This window comes from Meleagris gallopavo, chromosome 1 (assembly GCF_905368555.1).
Source record: "Meleagris gallopavo chromosome 1, MGAL_WU_HG_1.1, whole genome shotgun sequence".
NCBI classification, from domain to species: Eukaryota; Metazoa; Chordata; class Aves; order Galliformes; family Phasianidae; genus Meleagris; species Meleagris gallopavo.
In genome coordinates, this window is record NC_139404.1 from 79,011,972 (window position 1) to 79,035,495 (window position 23,524).

General features: G+C 39.1%; 1 protein-coding gene across 1 annotated transcript in view; it reads right to left on the reverse strand.

The window, feature by feature from the left end:
- Window positions 1–3,362: 3,362 nt before the first annotated feature.
- Window positions 3,363–23,524, reverse strand: part of SLC22A15 (solute carrier family 22 member 15) — a 37,899-nt gene continuing 17,737 nt past the window's right edge. The window contains 9 exon segments of the mRNA XM_085236890.1: window positions 3,363–10,082; window positions 13,047–13,235; window positions 17,891–17,963; window positions 18,906–19,026; window positions 19,419–19,504; window positions 20,242–20,382; window positions 21,351–21,552; window positions 21,555–21,565; window positions 23,280–23,409. Coding sequence (XP_085093016.1) covers window positions 9,996–10,082; window positions 13,047–13,235; window positions 17,891–17,963; window positions 18,906–19,026; window positions 19,419–19,504; window positions 20,242–20,382; window positions 21,351–21,552; window positions 21,555–21,565; window positions 23,280–23,409 — 1,040 coding nt within the window. The 3' untranslated portion in view covers window positions 3,363–9,995.

The following is a 23,524-nucleotide window of genomic DNA, read 5'->3' on the forward strand; positions in this document are numbered from 1 at the left end:
GACTGCAGAGCAGGATACCAGCACAGTGAAAAGTACACCTAGAGCTCCATGCTCAAGCTGGCAGGGCAGGTCTTCATGAAGGACAATTCAGGCATGCAGAAGAAATGAGCCCATTGCCTTCTTGTCACATAAGAGAGCACTGTGCTGGCCCTGATTTGGCTCCCCAGCATAACTGGAGACAGAATACTTATTTTCTCTAACAGCTTCTACTTTTACTTGAGCTCATAGTTGAGAACATCAAGCTTATATTTAGGGAAGAGGGACAAACTATCAGCTGTGCTACGATCTGTGCAGAAGGAGAACCTACTATCTGGTACATCCACCAAGCAAAACTGATGTAAAGGAGTCCTACCAAACCAAAGTGCTACTAATAGCATTATGAGGTGACAAATTTTCACAGGAGATCATGGAAGAAGTAGTACTTGGTCGAGAAGCATCACCCTAAGCTGAACAACTTCCTTTATCAGTAGTTCTTGCTTGCACAATACACCTATACACTTCTTATGCTTGTTCCTCTGCTTATGCTGGGTAAACCCACAGGATAGCTCCATCATGACATTAGCAAAGATGTCATTTTGCACTGTCACAGCTAAAAGATAACTTAAGGATCATGAGTCTGGGCTATGATGGTACTGCAGGATGCTGCCTCTAGGAGCTACCTAAAGACATGCTTAAATAACAGAAAAATAAACATTAGAACACCCCAGCACTGGTCCATGGCTCAATCCATAACTGAACCAAAATAAAGCTGAACTAGATTTTAAACGCTTTCTAAACTTGCAAACTTCCAAACCCATCTGCATGGATCAGTCAGCCTTCCCTGTGACAAGCCCTCATGACATTCCTCATTGTAGCTTTGCCAAGTCTCTGCATGGATTATACAAAGTGCATAGAAATGAACAAAATTGCCCACTTATAGCTGTAGAACAGATTGCAGGATTGCCATATCCTAGCTACCTCTTAACAAACTGAGATCAAATGAAAGGCTGAATTTTTTTCTGGTTCACATTACATCCTCCATACCCAAAATGGAGGCAAATCTTATCTGTAAAATCTTTGTATTCTTTATTAGGGGAAAAAAAAAAAAAAAGTAACGGCAAGAATAAGTCATGTGTGAACCACTTTTTCAAGTTTGATATTGCATTCTATGCTGTTAGCAAGTTTTATAAATAAGTTGAGATATCCCCCTCCTCCCTAGAGCAAGGATTGTTCATTGAAAATGCTCTTAAGTAACAGAGCAGAATTAGAGACTTATTCACCAAGACAGATAATTTGGCCACAAATGTTCATCCTGTCTCTTGTCCTATGTAGCGACAAGATGCAAGATGACAATGCTGGAAAAGGCAGAGCTCAGTTTTTCACATAAGCGTGATACTGGGAAATAACTCATCAATTCAGCAGCAGTTTACTATGGTTAACACCTCAGTTAAATATGAACCTGGTGCTTGAAAGGACTGAGCGTTTTGCCTGATAGCTGCTTGGCAGCTGGTAGGCAAAGCTTACTTCTGCCACCACAATTTACACTGGCTCCCATTGCTAAGGACACAAATCAAAAGGTCCCTCCTTTCAAAAGATAGTACTTGAATTCCACCCCTCCCACTTGATGACATTCAGAGATGTCGGCCCCTTGCAACTGCGAAAATTTATGGACAGCAAAAGCGTCACAAGGCAAAGGCCAGTTACGTTAGCCAAAAAACCAAAACAACCATGTGAACCACAATCCTTCTCATACGTAATTTGCATCCTCTTCCTGGTCTCACCCTGTTTTTCCTTATCTTGACTCAACAAACAACACAATACATCTGCTTGGTAGTCAAACAGGCTCCAGTTAGAGCAAGAAATGGCCAGTTCCTATACAATGAGCAGGAGAGCAAAGCTGCATTTAATGGCAGTCCAACTTAACACAGTGTGGCTGGGTACATCAGCATGATCTGCCCTGCCCAAGGGTTGGTGTGAAAGTAAATAATCCCAACAGCTCCTCATACAAGCACTCCATAGATGACAGCCGACTAAATTCTTCAGGCCACTAGCTCCCTGCATACGTAGTTGAAGTAAATTTGAGAGGGAACAACAAATTCAAAAGGCTATGGAAAGAATTGAGCAGAGCATGCAACTAGACACCTCTGAAAACCGGGGTTTTCAATTGATTCCATGGTAAAACAGCAGCAAAAGTAAGAACAGCACTAAAATCCTATGCATCTCAAGTACCAGAAAGAAAGAGTAAAGTTCACAAGAATTGGGAATATCAAGAACAAAATATAGCCTGTCTGGTAGCTTTAGATTGATGAGTACACAGTGCAGTATGCAATGTTTTTGTATACTGCTATATGCTTCCTGGATTCTTATTGTTCATTCTGGAAAGGCTGCTGATGACAACATTTGAAGTTCCAAACTCTTGCATTTGTTTAATGCTTCAGGGACTTCTAAATTGTGCGTGGTCTATGTTTCTGTTTTTACAGCAAGGAATACAAGAGCAAAGAATGCTTTTGCAGTGGCGTGTGCCCTGAAGAGTGACCAGGGAATCTGGCTGGATTGTTGTTCTTAGTTCCACTTTGAGGAAGAGTAAAACGTAAGATAACAGAAGGCCCGGTGTGTTATCTATCATGCAAGACCTCTTGTTTTCTTTAGCATATATACTTTAAAATACTGACATACATGAAGTGCTCTGGCATCTGCTCAAGCTGCTAGATATTTAAGGAGAATGTTTAAATTCAGGAGGAACACGCAAAGGTATGAAAGCTCTGTTAACCGGCTCTTTAAAACAGAGCACTGCTCCCATTTATTCGGATTCAAAGAATAAATATCACTGGATACAGGAGGGAAATGAGTTTGGCTATTTACCTCTTTTTCAGGTATTGAAAACAAACATTCAGATTCTGCTATTCCTTGCCCAAGTGTTTAGGCAGAACCCTCGAAGACCAAGTCTAGGCTTCTGTGCGTTTGCACAGCACTTTGAAGAAGAGGTCTAAATGCCAATTAGTGTTTTTGAGTGCTCCACCAACACAAGTGTTAGTAGCAACAACAACAGATACTTTGTTATGCTAAAGCCCCAAAGTGTTTCCAGTCTTTCAACATCAATCAGCACAACTGAAGCCGGTAGTAAATTGATTCTCACATTCCACTGCTGCCGGTTTTTGTTAGAAATGATTTGTGATAGATATGGTGGAATATATTGATTAGTACTGACAGTCCCAGTTTCCCAGGCGCTTTGTAGCACTGCCATTCCAAACTGACCTGCTTTCCACCTTGTCAATTTTCTTCTGCGGCATCCGTTATAAATGTCCATTCTATTATGAGATAGCTTCAGTGCCCTCCAGAAAACAAAAGGGTCAGGCAAATAAAAATCAGTACAATAAAATAGGTTTACAGTGTTCCAAAAGAGTTTGTTTTTATTGAGAGATTTTTGTGTCAGGGGGAGAAAAGGCACAAAATAAGTTACAAAGACATTATATGAAGGTACACGTGTCAGAGGCAGTATCAGAGCTGTTACTAGTCACCTAAAAGTGAGCTTTCCTCTACAAAAATCAAAATATATTTATTTCAAATGATCAAAACCATTCAGAAATTAACTGAGAATAAAGACCACCAATATTAACTTTTGATTAAATTAACTTGGGCTTAGCAATCTCTCTTCCTCTATCTTGAAATAAATACTAATGTTACAGAATTATTATTATTTTTTAAAAATTCATTTTATACATTATAAATTAAAAACCTGATATTTACTCTTAGTACCACCAGTGAAGCACAGTACACATGGGTAAGGCAGTATGCATAGAAAATACATTAAGAAAACAAAAGAGATAAGTGCAATTACTCTGAATATTTCTACACTTGTTGCTATGGTCCCTTGCTTACGGGAAAGAACATCTTGAAAAGAGATGGACCCAACAACTGTTCACAGAATGTATGGATATAACCCCATAAAAGGTCTGTTGTGGAAAAGCTCATGAACTGTGGCTTCTCAGATCAAGTATTCTAAACAGAGACTTCTCATCAGTACAACTTTGAGTTAACAACAGCGCGCTAATACGATTAAAGAAGTACTCTGACATTTATCAGTCTGCATTTTAATGTTGGAAGGCTCGTAACAGTCAGTATTCAAAGTCACCCCCCAAAAATATTTAAAAATACCCACACCACCTATATACAATTTGATTCACTGCTGCACACAAAAATCAATTCCCTGTACTGCTTCTTTTCTGTTACTCAGCTCTGAGCTAACCAGGACTTTACATCTACAAGATACAGAGACTGTAGAAAGATTTGATTTCATGATGATGAAGGCTTAAGCAGAGAGAAGGAAGCTTACCCCTTTGGCTGTTCCTCTGGTCAAGTGGAAATCTAAGATCTGTCTTCTGAAATCAGTGAGAATACAAACATGTAACCAGACACAGAACTTGGCTATAGATGTCTGGTTATATCCCTAGGAGTTTCATTTATTTGACCTAAGACAATGGTAACACAGAAAGGGAATATAGTACCAAGGTTTGCTTGTAGTAACTGTCAGCCCTTTAAGGACTCAATCTGAAAAAAAAGCATTGTGGGGTCATGTATTAGGCACACTTGTCAAGAGTTTTGGTAGTGGAGGTCATCATCTAGGGTCCCATACAGCTGGTTGCCCTGGACCCTTGTCCTGATGGCTTTTGAACACTGCCAAGGACTCCTCTGGTCAATCTGTGGCACTGATAGGCTATCCTGGCAGTAAAAAAAAAAAAAAAAAAAAAAAAAAAAAAAAAAAAAGGAAGAAAAAAAAAAGAAAAAAAAAGAAAAAGTGTTTCCCTATGCTTAGGCTGATCCTCACATCTTTTGGTCTGGGCCCATTGCCTATTTTGGGGACACTAGGTACTGACCCATTTCATCCCAATGCTCCAGACAATCAGAGGAGGTTGTTGCACATCTAAAATATTTAAAAGCATATTTAAGAAAAAAAGACAAACACAAAAGGAGGAGGGGGAAAAAAAAAAAAAAAAAGACTATGCCAGCACAGGATGGGAGAAGGGTGAGAAGGGTGACAGCAGTGTAGAAGAAATGCCAAAAAAGAACTGCAGCCCAGTTCTCAGCAGGGGCTGAGAGGATGAGACGCAGAAGGAGATGCAGCTCTAAAGGGCACTGAATCCAGTGAGGAAACCCACAATAGAGCAGCTGTGTAAGAAATAAGGAGCAAGAAAAGACAGCTAGTACGATGTGCTGATCTCAATCTCCTGAGCTACTTGTTGCCTGCTGAAGGAACTAAGAGTAATATCCAGCCAAGGGACAAGAGACCGGCAAGATGGCAATGGAAGAGCATCCAGAGAGAAGCAGTGTTTCCCCCAGTTGTTTTTCTCTGCCCCAATACCAACCGCAATAAGTAGAAGCTCTTTAATTGGCAATAAGTTAAATTTCCCAACTCAAAACTTCCTTCCCCACAAGTTATCCCCTCAACTGAGATTAGCACAAAATTAAAAGTTTCTGGACCTTAACAACCATGCAAACAAGAGAACCCAGATTCTAAAAGGTGCAATAACTCTGGTCCTCCAAAAAGCATAAGCATTTTAAGCTCATTTTAAAAAGCCTTTAAATAAAACTTTAAAAAGCCTTCTGTTTAAATCATGGATTACTACATAAATTAAAAAAAATGGCAATATTTTATATTATCTAAAAATCTATTAAATACAGAAGTGACAAAAAAAGCTCGACATAAGGAGGTAGTAGCTTAAAAAATGAAAGTAAAATTAGATTCAAGAAGGAAAGTAGTGCAATAAATATATCCATATGAAAAATATATTCCTGGTTTCTACAAGACCTTCATATTTTTAATAAGAATAGATGGAAAACTGGATTAAACTTTGGGGAGTGAGGTGAGTCGTACTGAAAAATGGTCATTTGGAGTCATACTTGACATCACAGGACTGCAATAAACTCTTTTACTCCAAACCACTCAGCAGTTGTCAGTTCTAGATTAGAAAGCTTTTAACCAGTTTGAAACAATGATTTTTTTCCCCTGCAAGCTGCTATCAGAAATGTCTGTTACCCAGTCAAGTTTCCATCATTTTAAAATATTTTGTTTGAAGATGGATGTACTAGATACTTCTCCTGGGATATCTTTCTGAAAAAGATAACTGTTCAAGTATCGGCAAAGATGTTCTTATTGCCACATTTTCTTGCCCACCTGCTGCAGCGGGTATAATACAAGCATCTCAGATGTGTTGGTGAGCATTAACTTGCATGTAAGAGATCTTTATTCTCTAAAGGCTTTTGTAATTCAAGATGGGCAAGCAGTTGTTTAAATGTTCTCCATTCTACGAGCTTACTATATAACAGAAGATCCTGACACATCACAGCCTTACTTCATTCTCCATATGCAGTGGAGAATGCAGATTACTTCCTCTAAACCACTCTTCTGATGGCATCCTCCTGCTGCACAAACATTTAGACACTTGCCCATTTGCTGGGAAAAAAAACTGCCACGATAGAGCTGACTAGCATTGAATTTTGTAGTTGTAGTGGGCAATTGAACTACAGAAATTACTATTTAGCAAAGCCTCGAACTGCACCTTTTATAAAAATCTGCTATATCCTACAATACTTGAGGCAAGCCATTACTGGCAATGCTAATTTGTAAGGCTGATGACTGAACTACAATTCCAATGTGCAGTTTTTAAGATTTTATGTCTTTGAGAGTAAGCTTTGGCATTTGCAACTCAGAAACAAACAGGCTCTGCAGATTTCTCTAATTGACAAGGGGTGCATACTCAGTTCTTCTACAAATCCTACACTTTCTTCTTTCAAAAAACACAAAATATTTAAGTGAACTGAAAAAGGAAAGACAAGCAAAGGTAACTTTCTGTCCCCTAAAGCTCTGGAGATGCTTGTACGTACCAGTTTTGGCAAGTTGCATGGAGGAATTCCAAATGAATGCAGCTAGAACTAGTATTGGACCGTTGCTTTCCAGCAAAAGTAGTCTTTGGCACTTACATCATCCAGTAATATGATGTTACTTTACACACAGTCCCATATCAAGCTGATTGAGGAAATTAAAAAGCCTTTCAGAATACAGGCACTTACAATAAATTAGAGCAGAAAAAAAACTACTCTCCATTAGGCAACACAAGAGCTTTTTTTCCAGGATGACAGGAACTAGTAGTACCAAAATACAGTACAGTAAATTCAGACTGTCAGGGTGAAAATTCTGCACACCTCTATTAGACTGAAATAACTGTAACACCTGGATAATCTGGTTAAGGTTAACATAGACTGGACAAGGCATTAGACATGGCATGGAAAATTCTGTGTAAGTTTGTTCAGACTCCAATTCTACGCTCAGATGTCACATACGTTTTCTTACACAGGTCTTTCATTCACTTAATACATCTTGCAACAAGATACAAGCAATGAGACTCAAACTAACTGTCCTGTTTGGTAAACAGCTGCATATAGACATTCCTGACACAGGCCAGACTGACTTCTACCATCAAATAACAGTACTGCTGCTCTTGAGCTCTTCAGACATATTTACTTTACCACCATGCTCACAAACTGCATGCACAGATGCCTAGATTCAGCTATATGTCAGAGAGCATGATTAGAGGAAGCTCTAAGAGTGGGAAAGATAATCAGTACACCATCCTTCAGCAGAAACAAAATATTCCTATATTTCTAAAATAGAGCACAGTAACTTATCAAACAAAAAAATACATTTTTTCACTCTTGTTTTTGAATTTTTTACACCAATACTTACAACACAAAAGTGCATGAATGGAGAAGTTTGATAACAAGCTGAAGACTGATTAAAATTGAAGAACCACAGAAATTCAACTCAGGTTCTGCAAAGTAATCTCCCCACCTGAGCTGTTACATCCTACTCTTCCTACTGAGAACTATGTGGGCATGATGTCCTGTGGCATGACTAGTGTTGCCAGTAGCAGATGATGACACACAAACTATGGACAAAGAATGGCTAACAGTTCCTGTCTGCCTCTCAGGGAACTTATTCTACATACCATACAAGAAAGAAAAATAAGCAGCTAAAAAATATGCTGGATCTTGGCAGCATGCTAATGATGTCAGGCTTACCACTGTTTGCTTTCAAGTAAGCAGGCTTTGTGTCTTCAAAAGTCATCAACAACAAAACCAAACCTGACACTTTTCCAACTATCCATAATTCAAAATGTGAATACAGAACTAAAAATATCTTTGAATAAATATACTCAACATTCCATGCTTTTCCAAGTACCTTATTTAGAGAAATTTTCAAGCAGGCATAAGGGCCAAATATAGGCAGAAAAAATACCCAGCTGAGATTAAAATGCCCTGCTACAACAATGATGCAGCAATCTGGAAGAAAAACTGAAGACACTTTTTCCACAGGGATTGAAATTCCCTACTGTGCTCACAGCCAACGTCTGACTCAAATTCAGATCAAGTGGGAGTACTACATGCTTCACTCTGTAGCCTCTGGGCTGCCTGCTGCACCAAGCAGGGTAGTTACATTTTCCTCAGTGCTACAATTCCAATGAACAAAGGTCAAGCAGCTAGCTGTAAACTTCAGATACTGTTCAGTTTCACTTCCTTTCAGAGTAAATGAACTTCCCAGTTTAATTGGAATAAATTCAGCTGACAACTTTTTTTTTTTTTAATTCCATTTTCTAAATCTACTATTCACAAAAAAAATGTCTCGCGAGGTCAACAGCTCTTTTCACTTTGTTAGTGACTTCAAATATAAAAACTAGCAAACTACTCATGGAAACCAGTCTTAATAAATAGCAAGCAGGTAGTTAGAGGATAAAAGCTGACTCTTCCTAAGGCCTTAATTTTTAGTCACAACATTGCACTTGTTCATATTTCAAGATTTTGTATCCTTCTAATTAAACAAAGTGTAGTGTAAACTAAAGAATGAAGTTGTCTTCCTCAACAAAATCAAGTAATCCAGTAAACACTGGCTTAAAAAGTTTAAAAGCATCACCTAACAAAAGAATTTTAAACTGATATTAGCAGCTTTCTGCAGTAATCCTACAAAATGTAACAGCAGCCCATGGCTCCTTGTCACTTAAGCATTGTTTCTTCCACAAATAAAGATGCAGATAAGTCCACAGAAATGAGCTAAATACCCTAAGAACACACTTCACCTTACACAGTATGCGATAAAGAACTCACCTGTGTACCACTCATGAAATTACATCCTTAAACAGAGTTACTTCACTGCACAGGCAGAGAAGTTGCTAAGCTTTAACATTTATAGTAAAGTGAAGACAAAGTAAAAGTAGGCAAAGCTACAAACAGCAGTTCTGAGATGTGGGAAATGTGGCAAATCTATGCATAAGGCAGCCCAAGAGAATGTTTGGTGGATAGAGGAGAGAGAAATCAGCAACATCCTCTACATCTACAGATGTTATGGACTCTTCCCAGCTTTTCATCATCACAAAGTTCATGGATAGGCCATGAACTGATCAGTTGTACCCTGTAATTCTACACAGATGTCCACATGCTGAAGGAGAAACCTTATGTTCATAGTTGCCTCTCCCCCACTCAATATGTAAAAGCCATTTTAACATACAATTTCATAAGTTTGTTCCTCCTGGGGTAGCACAAAATATTGTGTGACCACTTTCATTCCGGAGAAACAAAAAAATGAACATTTTCAAGTTCATCAGTTTAGGATGACTCAAAACCAACCACTCTGAAAATACAAATGCGTGCACCGATGATCTGCCCAAATAGTTGATAGTTTTCTGTTTCAGAAATGCATCATCCTTCCCATGCTATCATTCAAATGCAGTCTGTGCATTCTCTCTCATTCCTACCCATAAGTATTTGAATGGCTGTCTCACATGAAAAGAAACAGTGGTGTAATTAATCTTAACAGTACTTAAACTCCCTTCCTACTCAGGAAAGATGCAGGCACTTGCCCATTTACATTCCCTGATAGGTGGTCTCCAGTACTCTCATCTCAGAGCTGGACTGACTGGACAAGTAAGAAAAAAAAACTAAGAACAAGTCTGTGTTTCTTCTTTTCATTACTTGATCATATGGGTCTCTTCATTAGCATCATAGAACTCCTCATCTTCACTTCCACTTCCTGCAGAATTGTCCTTGTCTCCAGACTAGAAAGAAAAATGAAGCAATTGGTTAACATAGAAGCCATCAAATAAATTTGAAAATAAATGAATACAAAGCGCTACATCTCTATTAGAAAGTTGGTAGAGAAAAGACAAGTCAAAAGACTGTTAATGCTTTGTGAATCTAGATTTGTTTGTATTTTTAATTCTTCAAAATCTTTTGGAAAGAGTTGGGCTTATACTGGATGGACTTTCCTGGCTATATCAGTATATCTGAGAAAATCCATGCATGAGAGAAAATGGCTAGGATAGTTCTAAAGTGGCAGTCCACTCAGCTTTCTTTATTTAAGCCTAAGGGTCCTACTCTCATGTGAGCAACTGGAGACAGAGCTTCAGTACACAAAGATCATTTGATCAGGTAAAAGTTTCTGCATTCTGAATTATTACTTCTTCATGTGTAGTATAGGCATTTTTCTATGCAAGTTAAATTTAAAAAGATTCCTCTCTGAGACTAAACAAAGGTGTTATGGGAAAGGAAAAACATTACGAGTTTGTATGGGCAGAAAATAAACTCTGACAAGCATATTTACACCAGCTGGAGTCCTTTCAATAGCATAATTCATATCACATACCCAAACTAAAATCAACTACTGTAATTAACTGATTTTTATTTTGCCGGTGTGACATTTTCCCACTGAACCAGTAAGGACTATCCAAGTAATGATTAGTCTACTGCTAGCGTATTCCATTCAGTTTAAATGAATATTTAGAATTTTTTCCAGTATGCTTACATCTATTCTAAGACTTCTGGCTGACTAATCATATGCAAAGAAGGGTGAGAAAGAAGGTGAAAAACAGAAATGGAAATCATACTCCTGACTGACAGAACCACACAAGCAAAATCTGTGGCTTTAGATCAGTCTTCAGTGGAGTTTTGCTATGGCAATGTGTGTAACTGCAGAAGAATTTCAAACAGTTTGAGGACTAGAAACTGTCAGAAGATATAAAGGGAATCATGTTATGCTTCTTTTTTATTTCTAAAATTATTTGAGGAGAATCAGACTATCGCTGGATGCCACCCAACTTGAATATCACATTTGTGTACGTCAACAGGGACAAAGTCTCCGCTCTGGGCATCTAGAATGCATGTTATCCTGAAAGTGGTACAAAAGGACAGTGGATTCCACAGGGGAAATTCAGGGTATGCCAAATAAACTCTATCACTTCCTTATAACAGCTTCACAGACCTCACTGTGGCCTTGTCAAACAGGGTTAATGTTCAACAGCTTTCCATTTTAACAGCAATTTCTTTATATAAAATTATATATATATTTTTATGTTTATTTTTATTTTATATATATATGTATATATATATAATTTTTATATTATTATATATGCACTATTTATACATACATAAATGACAATATATAATTTGTTCAGGTTGGGATTTTTAAAAGGCCTGAAGAAACACAAGGACAGAAAACTTAAACTTGAGAAGACTGTTTGGTGAAGGTGAATGCAGTTGCATGCATATTTATTGATGTACATCATCCCCAAATGGTGATAGTGACCTTATTAGGCTAGAAGGGCAAAAATGATTTTCCCCTCCTCTGTATTAAAACAACTGTACTGCTTGCTGGAATCACTTTCTGTTAGTAAGCCATCTAGGTTAAGATGCAGTGCAGTGATGTAATTACCAAACTAACAGCTGGTACAAACTTGACATCAATGCATGGTTGGACTCTATCTCTGGAGGTCCCTTCTAACCCTACGATTCTGTGATTTTGTGATTCATATGATAGACTTGTTTTGCTAGCAAGAATTTTCCTTATCATCTAAGGCTACTCAGAAATTTCAATGGCCAGCTGTATATGAAGCATATCACAGCAATCCATCTCAGAGATTAGAGAGACACAGATATCATCAAGTCCTTCATCCCCTCCAAAAAAAAAGACTGTAAGAATCACAGAATTGTAGGGTTGGAAGGGACCTCTAGAGATCATCGAGACCAACCTCCCTGCCAAAGCAGGTTCCCTACACCAGGTCGCACAGGTAGGCGTCCAGGCGAGACTTGAATATCTCCAGAGAAGGAGACTCCACAACCTCCCTGGGCAGCCTGTTCCAGTGCTCCGTCACCCTCACCGTGAAGAAGTTCTTACGCACATTTGTGCGAAACTTCCTATGCTGCAGCTTATGTCCGTTTCCCCTCGTCCTGTCACCACGTACCACTGAAAAGAGACTGGCCTCACCACTATGGCCGCCACACCTCAGATATTTATAAACCTGGATCAGGTCCCCTCTCAGTCTGCTTTTCTCAAGGCTAAACAGACCCAGTTCACTTAGCCTTTCTTCATAGGGGAGATGCTCCAGGCCCTTCACCATCTTTGTGGCCCTCCGCTGGACTCTTTCCAAGAGATCCCTGTCTTTTTTGTACTGGGGAGCCCAGAACTGGACACAGTACTCCAGATGAGGCCTTACCAGGGCAGAGTAGAGGGGGAGGATCACCTCCCTCGACCTGCCGGACACGCTCTTCTTAATGCACCCCAGAATGCCATTGGCCTTTTTGGCCACGAGGGCACACTGCTGGCTCATGGCCAACCTGTCGTCCACCAGGACGCCCAGGTCCCTCTCTGCAGAGCTCCTCTCCAGCAGCTCGTCCCCCAGCCTGTATTGGTGCATGCAATTATTCCTCCCTAGGTGTAAGACCCTACACTTGCTTTTGTTGAACCTCATCCGGTTTCTTACTGCCCAGCTCTCGCTGAATGGCAGCACAGCTTTCAGGCTGTAAGCTCTTGGTCCTGAAGGGATAAATTAACCCAGTTATGTTTCAGCCTGCATTTCCATGGAACAATTCAGATGGGATAGTAAGGTTACTGAATTATCTTGTGCATCTCCTTAGGACCTATTCTCCATAGGCCAAGAATTACTATCCTAGAGAATTCAGAGTGGGACGTGCAAGCTGAAAGTTGAAATACTAGGGAAAACAATTAATTAATAATAATAAAATACCTGTGAGCCATCTAGGGTTTGCAATGACATGGCTTCATCCCCCAGTCTCCAGTATGAGCATATCTGTAGGTCTGAAATAGTTTCTAGCAGAGGGCTGTTCAAGGTTTCAGGCAATAATAAACTTAAGAGCCCAGACAATAAACCAGTTGCTCCAAATACAATGTAAGGCAGAGACCACTGCACAGATTTCTAGAAACAAAAGCAGAGAGAGTGATTGGTAGAGAATAGATTGGTTCCACTTAGTGCACGCTGCATACTCAAACAGTTAACCTTTACAATCATTCCAAGTGGTAATTCTCAGGAATATAATGAACTCATACCCTTGAAACTCTTATGCTCATATTCAAATTACAAAATCTGAATGTTAGCCCTCAATGTGCCCTTACTGCAAAAAAAAAAAAAAAAAAAAAAAAAAAAAAAAAGAACAGAAAAAAGGCTAATAGTATCCTGGAATGTGAAAGGTGAACCTCACCCTCTACTCAGCACTAGTGAAGCCATGCCTGGAGTTCCGTATCCAATTCTGTGCTGTCCAGTACAAGAGACATGGACATATTAGAAAGAATCCAACAAAAAGACATAAAGGTGATAATGGGACTGGAGTATCTCACATATAAGAGGAGGATGAAACAGCTGGATCTGTTTAGGCTGGAGAAGGTACAGGAGGATTTTATCAACACATGAGGGCTGCTCCAAAAGTAATATCTCCTATTTTATTACATTGGCCCATAACAACAGAATCACAGAATGGCCTGGGTTGGAAGGGATCTCAAGGATCATGAATCTCCAACCCCCCTGCCACAGGCAGGGCCACCAACCTCCGCATTCAATACTAGACCAGGCTGCTCAGGGCCCCATCCAACCTGGCCTTGAACACCTCCAGGGATGGGGCATCCACAACCTCTCTGGGCAGTCTGTTCCAGCACCTCACCACTCTCACAGTAAAGAACTTCCCCCTGACATCCAACCTAAATCTTCCCTCCCTCAACTTAAAGCCATTTCCCCTTGTCCTGCTGTTATCAACCCTTGTAAAGAGTTGATTCTCCTCCTGTTTGTAGACTCCCTTTAGGTACTGGAAGGCTGCAATGAGGTCACCCCACAGCCTTCTCTTCTCCAGGCTGAACAAGCCCAGCTCCCTCAGCTTGTCTTCATAGGGGAGGTGCTCCAGTCCCCTGATCATCCTTATGGCCTTCCTCTGGACCCTCTCCAACAGCTTTCTGTCTTTCTTGCACTGGGGGCTCAGACCTGGACACAGTACTCCAGATGGGGCCTCACAAGAGCAGAGAAGCAGATGTTGATTATATAGCAATAGAAGTTGAACCTTCCTGCCACTATTCTGTTATATTTTGCTGCTGCTGGCAGCAGAGGGGCAGTCTGACATAGTGGCATCTGACATGAAAGTGCAGATGAAGCAAAGTTGTCATTGAATTCTTCCATGCAAGAAAAAAAGGCACCCACTGGCATTCATCAACAGTTGATGAACATTTATGGAGATCAAACATAGATGTGAGCACAGTGAGGCAGTGGGTGTTGCATTTCAGCAGTGGCAACAGCAACATGAAAGACAAACCACGTTCTGGATGGTCATACACAGCTGTCACACCACAAAAATGAAGAGCACCTCAATTGGCTCATCTGCATGAGCTGGCAGATTACAAGCAGAGATCAGCATACAGAGCTGAACATCAGTGCGCTGGAAACAACAGCAGCAACACTGGAATATTGCAAAGTTTGTGTCCGATTGGTCCCACAAATGCTCACACAAGAACAGAATGAACACCAGATGCAAGTTTGTCAGGACCTACTGAACAAATATGAGGTTGAAAGTGATGGATTCCTAGATTGCATCTTAACTGGTGACAAGATGTGGTGTTGTCACTACGAGCCAGAATCAAAACAGGAATCAATGGTGTGGTGACATGCAAATTTCCCCATTGAAGAAGTAGTTCAAGCCCTCAGCGGGTAAAGTGATGTGCACTGTCTTTCAGAATAAAAAAAAAAAAAAAAAAAAAAAAGGATGATTCTCCAGGATCTCCTGGAACCTGGACAAAACATCAGCTCTGACCGCTACATTACAATGCTGACTAAATTGAAGGCTCAGATTTCCACCAGTTGACCAGAGAGGGGATGAAATCTCCAACCTCGGAGATAATCCAAAGCTGTCGAGACACAATCCTAGGCAAGTGGCTCTTCGTGACCCTGCTTGAGCCAAAGGCTAGGAGGTGGAACAGGTGGACCAGACAGCCTCCAGAGATCTCTTCAACATTAACCATTCTGTGCTTTACCTTTACTGTAAAAATTACCAAATTCATTCTTTCTTAGCAGTATTGTCAATTGTATCTGTTATGATTTAAACCCAGTAGGGAGCTAAGCACCACACCTGCTTGTTCACTCTCTTCAGGTGGGCTTGGAAGACAATCAGAATAGTAAATTAATGAGAATGCATGTTCAGCCATAACCTCTGCTTTCCTGGACAACACACACAGTAGTTTCTAGGGAAGACACATGCCATCAGTCCAAAAGACCCTCCACCTTCCTTCTCCTTTACTCCAGCTTTTATTGCTGGGCATCATGTCATACAGTATGGGATATCCCTTTGGCCCATTTGGGCCAGCCGTTCTGGCTCTGTCCCCTCCCAGTTCTTTGTGCACCCCAAGTCCCATTGCTGGCAGGGCAGCATGAAAAGCTGAAAGTCCTTGACTATGTAAGCAGTGCTTGGTAACAACTAGAACATCAGTGTTAACATCACCATTTTCATTTAGAATCCAAAATACAGAATCAACAGAAGCCTGTATGAATAAAATTCAGACAAAATCCAGACAAAACCATGACAGCTTCTAGCAGTACTACCAAAGCCAAATAGATTTTGACGTAGACTTTAAAAGAAATGCCAGCTGAACTTATACTCAATTCTTGCCCATAATACATTCTTTTAGATGAAATGTTACATCACTTTGTAGTAGAGGGATATCTCACACAAAGACATGCTGACTGGAAGAAATCTCTAGATGTCATCTAGCCCAACCACCAACTCAAAGCAGGGTCTAGCGTTGGCTGTAGCCATGTCAACCATAGCATTGTGTAGCCATTGAAAAGTCCAAGGATGGAGATTTCTCCAGATTCTGGAGAGGATTTCTGAGAGGATCATTCCAGGGCTATATTAAGCTTCTCAGACAAAAAGTTTTCTATGCATCTTATTCATAACTCTCAAATTGCAACCTGTGGCCACTAACTCTTGCTGAACTATTTCACATAACTGGAAGTTTGTCTCAGGCCAAATAAACACAACTCTTTCAGCTTTCACCTGAAACTGTATGTTCTAGGTCCTTCATCATCTCTGTTGCCGTCTTCTGGACCCTCTCCAGGTTTTTTCCATATCCTTATAGCACTGAGAGACCATAAACTTGATCTGCAGATCATGCACTGACATGGACCTGATACAGCGTAGTGTGACATTTGCCTTTTTTCCAGTGAGGACACTGCTAGTTTAACTTATCATACAATTGCAACCCCTGCGTCTTTTCCAGCAAAGCTGCTGCTCAGTTGATCAGCCTATACAAGCCCTGTGATTAGTTCAAATGAGAAAGAATTTTACACTTCTTGCTGGCTTTCATGAGGTTTCTGTTGGTCCAAAAGGTCCCCCTGGCTTTAAGCTTTATTATTTCTTGTGTTAAATGCTCCTTAGCATTTACAACAAATATGATGAGGATGGTCAATGCAACATTCAAATCCAAGAAAAAAGCTACTGGAAAATACATTCAAGTAGTTTAAGAAATTCCGATGAAAACCTTAATTCTTCCCACAAATCAATGCTCATTTGTTCTTTAAACAGAGCTATTCTGACTTTCATTGGACCCTTTCAAAACATGATGATTAAATATTTGTCTCTTTCAGTGCCAAATGTCCATGACATATAACATAATGGATGCCCCCACTACTACATAAAAGCAGACCATTAAATCTACCTAGGAGATCTGTACCAGCTTTGGCTTTGCCCATTGTTGCCCTGAAGACACTCCCACCTACCTTATGTTTCATTCTACGGAACAAAAAGTCCAGTGTGCTCATCTATCCTTCTACCAGCCTTCTGCATGCCATAGTAAGATGGCAGATGGCACAGAGAAAAGTTATTCCATATGAAATCTGTGTCATATTAAAGGAATACTCACTTGACCTCACCAACCAGTTTGTGTCAGTAAAGAACCCTGCACTCTATTTTACCTACAAGCATACAATGCCTATAAACATAAGGGAACAGTACCATCTTCATGTTTGTTTCTTGAGAATTTCTCTTTGCCTTGACAGGGTACTGTAAAATTTGTGCTCAGAAGCTTAAAGATATCTCAGGTCTGCACAACCGTGTCTGCACTCAATGAAATATAAACCATCTACTGACAATTATAATGCACGAATTCAGTGAAGTGCAGCAACAGTAAAATGAATTTCTACTAAAAAATACGAGTTCCTGAGAAGGGCATTGAGTTCTTATGCTTTATCATCTTGATGCAGTAAATCTTCTAAATACATTTTTAGTTATTACTGGCTTATGGTTTAAATTTGGGAACATCAATTGTTTTTGTTTTTTTTTTTTTTCAGATGACAATATTGCTGAAATTCAAGGGCTAAATTCCAAAATCCTGACGTATCTTCTGAGCTAAACACTGGGATATTCTGTCTAATTACAGATTATATCATAATGCCTTTAGCCTATCATAACACTGCCAAGACACCTAATTTACAGATTATTTTCTATACACAGTTTACCCAAATATCCCCACTTCTGCAAGCTTCTGAATCATCAGAACCGCAGAACAAAAATGTACTTAAAATAACGAGTTCAGACAAACCAATGAAGGGACAAAAGGAGCAATGATTCCACCAACACGGGAAAACATGGAGCAGGCACCCATTCCAACATTCCTAAGAAGAAACCAAAAATCATTAATTAGTCACATTTGCACACGAAAAACTAGAATTTTAAAACAAGAAGCTGCAAGTGCAGGAAAGGGTTTTTAAAAAAGACAACAAAAAAGTCTCACTCATGATTCTGACCATAGCAGCTGGCAACAAAAAGTGAAATCTAAATGAAAACACCTGAAAAAAGGAATTAAATCATATGCTTTGTGCTCTGAGAAAAGCACAAATCCACTGCACATTCAGAATTCTAACATATGCATACATTAAGATGACAAAAAAAAAGTGTGATTTCAGTCATTGCATCTCATCTCTTACTGAAACTCTGACTAAATTCCTTTATCCATATCAGCAGATTCACCCACACAGGAGAACAACTTTACAGGATAGTTTCAATGATGTCTAGCCATTAACAGTGATACCTGGCAGACAAATACATCTATTAAAAATTGCACCTGTATAATAGAGGCCTTTATCAATCACCACAAGTACAGGGAACTTCTGCCTTTGAAGCACCAAATTACTTTCACAAAGCTTACTGACTGGTTGCATCTTTAACATTGCTGGTTAAGGAAGGACAAATACCAACAGAGTTGTCCGGTTTATATAGCACTGAGGAACCCACAGATGTTGTTCATGAAAACATCAGCAATACTACTGTTATCCTCATTAGTGGAGAGAGGGCTGTCAGAACACTAAGCATCCAAAAGGACTGTTTTATTATTATAGAGAATACAGTTACTCTGAAGAGAACATTGCATGTTTGAGGGAGATGGAGGTGAGGATAAGAGAAAAGAAAGTTTAATACATACAAGACCATACAGATAATCATTGTATGGTAGGTGAAAATCTCAAATGAAACGTAATTAATAGAAAAAGTAAGAGAAGTAAAAGGTGATCAGGAAGAAGAACCAGAAAAACGAAGATCTTACAATTAACTTGCATTACCTGATCACTGTGGGATAAAGTTCTGACGTGTAGATGTAGACAATGTTAAATGCTGCACTGATTGTCAGTTTTCCCAGCAAAGAAAGTGAGCGACTGTTCACCACTGCAAAAACTCCAGTATCTGATAGAGAAAACGTGTCACTTAGGCTCTTTTGGCACCAGCATTTCACTTGGAGAGATACCTACAAGTTGCATGTGTATTTATACTGACAGCTCATTTGGATAATGGAGATATCCCAGGAAACATCATTTTTTGGAATTACTTCTGAAACTCTGGAAAGGAGTGACTGATGCGATTAAAGTGGAAATGTAGGACAGAATCCAAAGATGAGTTCAAACCCACATTTTTTTCAACAGACTTTTCTTAAGATCCTCGGGAAATTGCTACTTATGGCTTAGCTTCTGTGGTTTTAAAGTACAAGCCTAATGCACTGACAACCAAAAATTCTTAGGCTTTTGGATGAGGAGTTTTGCAACTCACTAAGTATTCCAGAAACAAAAGGAAACATTTACCTTTTTTTTTAGGAAGAAACATGACAATAAGACAAGCCAATCCTCCCAGGAACAGAAACGCACTCAGTGTTCTCTTTCGACCAAACCTGATGTCCAAAAAAAAAAAAAAAAAGATAACCAATGAAGCTCCTACATTCACCTTGTCTCTATTTGCAGAAATATCAAATGCCATCTCCACAAACACCCCCTCTCTCACTGCTGCTCTCAACAAAATGAGCACTGAGAAGACTTCATGCTGTAGCTCACAATCTCAAGGATTTTTATTTCCTTCCCACTGTGCATGTGTGTAAAGCTTCTCAAGAGACATTTAGAAAAGAGACTGGAAAGTGAATTCTACAAAAAAAAAAAAAAAAGGAAGACAATGTTTGGAGTACAACAGCTCGGGAAAGGGCTAAGAGTCAGAATCAACAGCTCTGCTCTTACACTTGTGCAGCAGTTGTAAAAAGACACACAACAGTTTCAGCTGCTGAATTTACTTGTAGCATCTTTGACCTAACAGTTAGAATGGGAATTACAAGACAGGTGGGAAGCATGCCATCTTGTGTCAGGATGGAGTCAGCACAGCTAGTTCTACTGACAATCATCTTTACCTTTGAGACATACTAAACGAGTTACTGAGCATCAACTTAAACCTTATTAGAGGTGAAGATCTACCAGCAGCGCTTTCAAATAAAAAAGCATTTCTCAAGAGAATATAATGAACTGGAAATATCAAAGAAGAAAGTTCCATACAATGTCTGTGGCCTAGGAGGTACAATTTGAAAGAAACTTATATTTTATAAAAAAAAAAATGCTAAACACATTAATAGAAATTCATACTTACCATTTTTGGTTAATCAAGTAAATACAGATTGGGTATGCTGGGATTTCTATCAGCCCTGATAGGGCTAAATTGGCATAAATGTTTCCACCTAAGTCACCCACATTAAGGGTAAGACCGTAATAAACCAAGCTGCACACAAACCTGTAAAATACAGGAAAAAAAATAAAATAAAATCAGAGCTGCAACTCTGTCAGCCATATATCAAAGCACTCATCTGGCACAGTGTAGTATCAATCATATATAGTGTTTTAGATAGTAGGCCTTTTTCTACCTTCCTCGTCCAGTTCTGTTCATTTCCAGATTCCGATTTTCATTTCTCTTTTGTGACCCTGAATGAATTCTCTACAGAGAATAAAGGAACACACTGCCAATTCATTCTGCAGTAAATCAACAAGGCGATCTCCTAATTCTCATTTACAGAACAGAAAATTGACTGTTCTGCACTAAATATTTGGAAAAGCAACAGAAGTACAGACTTATGCTGTCAGCTGAAAAAAAAAAGAATGTCATTTGTTTTTTTCTTAATACCTCTTCCCCCAAAGCGTGTGTTATAAAAGCAACTGGATGAACAGAACAAAACAAAGCAAGTAGTTTTGAATAATTACATTTCTGCTAGTGACTAAAGGTAGTGTCACGGGTTCCTGCTCCATGCTACAGCAACTGCTAGCACTGGCAACCTCAGGTAGCACTTTCTTTTAAGAAATACTCACACTCATTAGATAAGGTAGGCCACCAACCTACTAACATGCTCCTAACACACAAAACACAAGAAGTAATCCAAGTGATGGAAAGTATGGATGCGTAGCATGGAACCAAAGAGGATGACAGCATGACTAATCTCAGCAGCCTTTGAGGGCCAGGAAGGAATATACAGTTCTCAACTGCTTTACGTCTCGAAAAGCACAACTGAAATGCAAATTAAGATATTCTCAGAACTAAATTGTAAAAATGGCTTAACATTAGAAACATCCTGAGGAAATACTGTAATAGGGACACCTAAAAATAAAGGCTGAGACAATGTACAACATGCAGGATTAGCTGATTCTCAGCAGCACGTTCCCTCTAAGAGTCAAAGCAACACAGCTGGGCCTACAAAGTATTTCAAGTACCAGGTGAACATCATGATTAAGGTGCGTCCCAAGAGAACCCGGTATCGGAAGAGGTCCAAGAAACTGCCAGCTTCTCTGGGGCTCCTCTCAGCAGGGAGTTTTAATGAAAAAGTGTGCTTCTGCTTGCGGTTCTTCTTTGCAATGAGGTAGAGGGCATCTTCTGCTTCACTCAGCCGGCCTTGTGAATATAGCCAGCGGGGGACTCTGGAATAAATCTGTAACACACATTTTTTTATTTATATATAGGAATTATATATATTGCAGAGACAGCTTGAGGGCTTTTCTGTTCTACAGAGTGCTGAGCTTGCCTATGGAAATAAGGCTGAAATATGTTTCAGTATAAGATAATTTCTCAAACAACCCTTCAGGTATACGATGCATTTACTGAAACAGACAAAATATGTTGGAAATAAAGGGAAAATAATTCATATGCAATTTAGGTAACAAAAAAATTGTGTACGTGTATAAACGTGTATAAACATATATACACACACAACAGTATAAATTACAATATCATTAGGATTCTTCCTAGTGGAACTCAGAATCAAAGATGCTCCACATAATTAAAAATAAAATGTTTTCAGAATGTTTACTAGCTGTCTTCTTTCTGTTCCTCATGTTCCAACATTTTCCCTCTTTATAATTAATAATAATTATAGTAATCATTCTTATGATTCTCTCTTGTAGATAGCAAAGCTGTACAAAAATCATGCTCTTGCACTTCATATACAGCATCCACTCGATAGGTCTGTAACTCCAATACATCCTAGAAAACAGATTCTCAGAACTAATTTAAACTTCTGCACAGACTTAAAAAGGTTCTGGTAAAAGGCTGAAGTGACATTTTTTCCTGGAACAAGCATTTCTGTGCTTTTATAAAAGAAGAATTTAGAAAATAGTATGTTTCCCTCCCCATAATAAAAAAAATATAGTAACGTTTTCATATAAATAGTAATTTTTAAGTAGTGTAGGTGGGAGGCAGTGTGAAATCTGGGATGAAAAAATCCTTATTTACAGTAAAATGGGCCTATGAACACAGCTCCACAGCTCTGAAATCCCAAGCACAAAGTGCTTCAAAAAACTGAACAGGTTATCTGAACATTAAAATAAATAGCAAAAAGCCCCAAATATCACTGTATAAACTTTTGAAACATTAGAAAGGCATATTTGACATTTCACCTCATAAACTGCCTTTAACATCTTTCCCTGAGTTATGATGCTTTCTTTGAAAGGCTGTTTTGACTTTAGCAAGTGAGTAGTTACCAATGTTAAGCAGATATTGGAAGGAAAAAGCCTTAAATTGGAACTGCAGCTAAACTTCATTTCTTATCAGTTGCTGAGTTTTTGTTGAGAAAGAAAGATATGACAAAGGAAGAAAACACTGCACCACTGCACCTCATACCTTTCAGTGCTGAACTCCACAAACAAAGATCCTAACTACTTTAATAAAGAAGCCGTTATCCAATTCTTTCCTAATCAGAATATTTGAAAAATCAAAGGAAGCTGCCCATTTGCATGTCACCTTTAAGAACGTGTAAACAATTTTGACGCAGTTCAGTCTGTGTAAGCAGAATTATAAGAGAAATATGTTATCACATAAGCACATTTCTGTATCTTTTATGACGTGTTACACAGTATCTTGTAGCATACCAGAGGACAGTTTGAAGAATCTAATACATAACAGTGAAGGAATAGGATGTATACCACCTCAAGACTATTCTAATTTACAATAATAATGCATATACAATGCAGCATACACTTGCATTTTCAGGTATTGCAGCATATAGTAAGCACATAACACAAGGTGGTTGAAGTTGAGAAAAATCTCAGTTACAGCACTTCATACCAGCCTAGAGAAGCTCCTTGACCTAATTGTATTTTCTCTCATTACTGATATCTTCCTCAAAGTTCAGTAGTTCAACTACTTACAGAGAGAGAAGAAAGACTACTGTTCCTTCCAGGTTAACCACAACAGCTAGAGTCCTCCAGGAGCGAATGAAGTACCCTAATAAAGCATACTGGGCAATTCCCACAGCAAAGAACAAGCCACCAATAGATCCTAACACACAATTACAAAAAAAAAAAAAAAAAAGAAAAAAAACACCATTATCACTCCATTAAAGAACATAGTTAAATCCTAACACATGGGATCATACAGAAAATAACTCTTCATT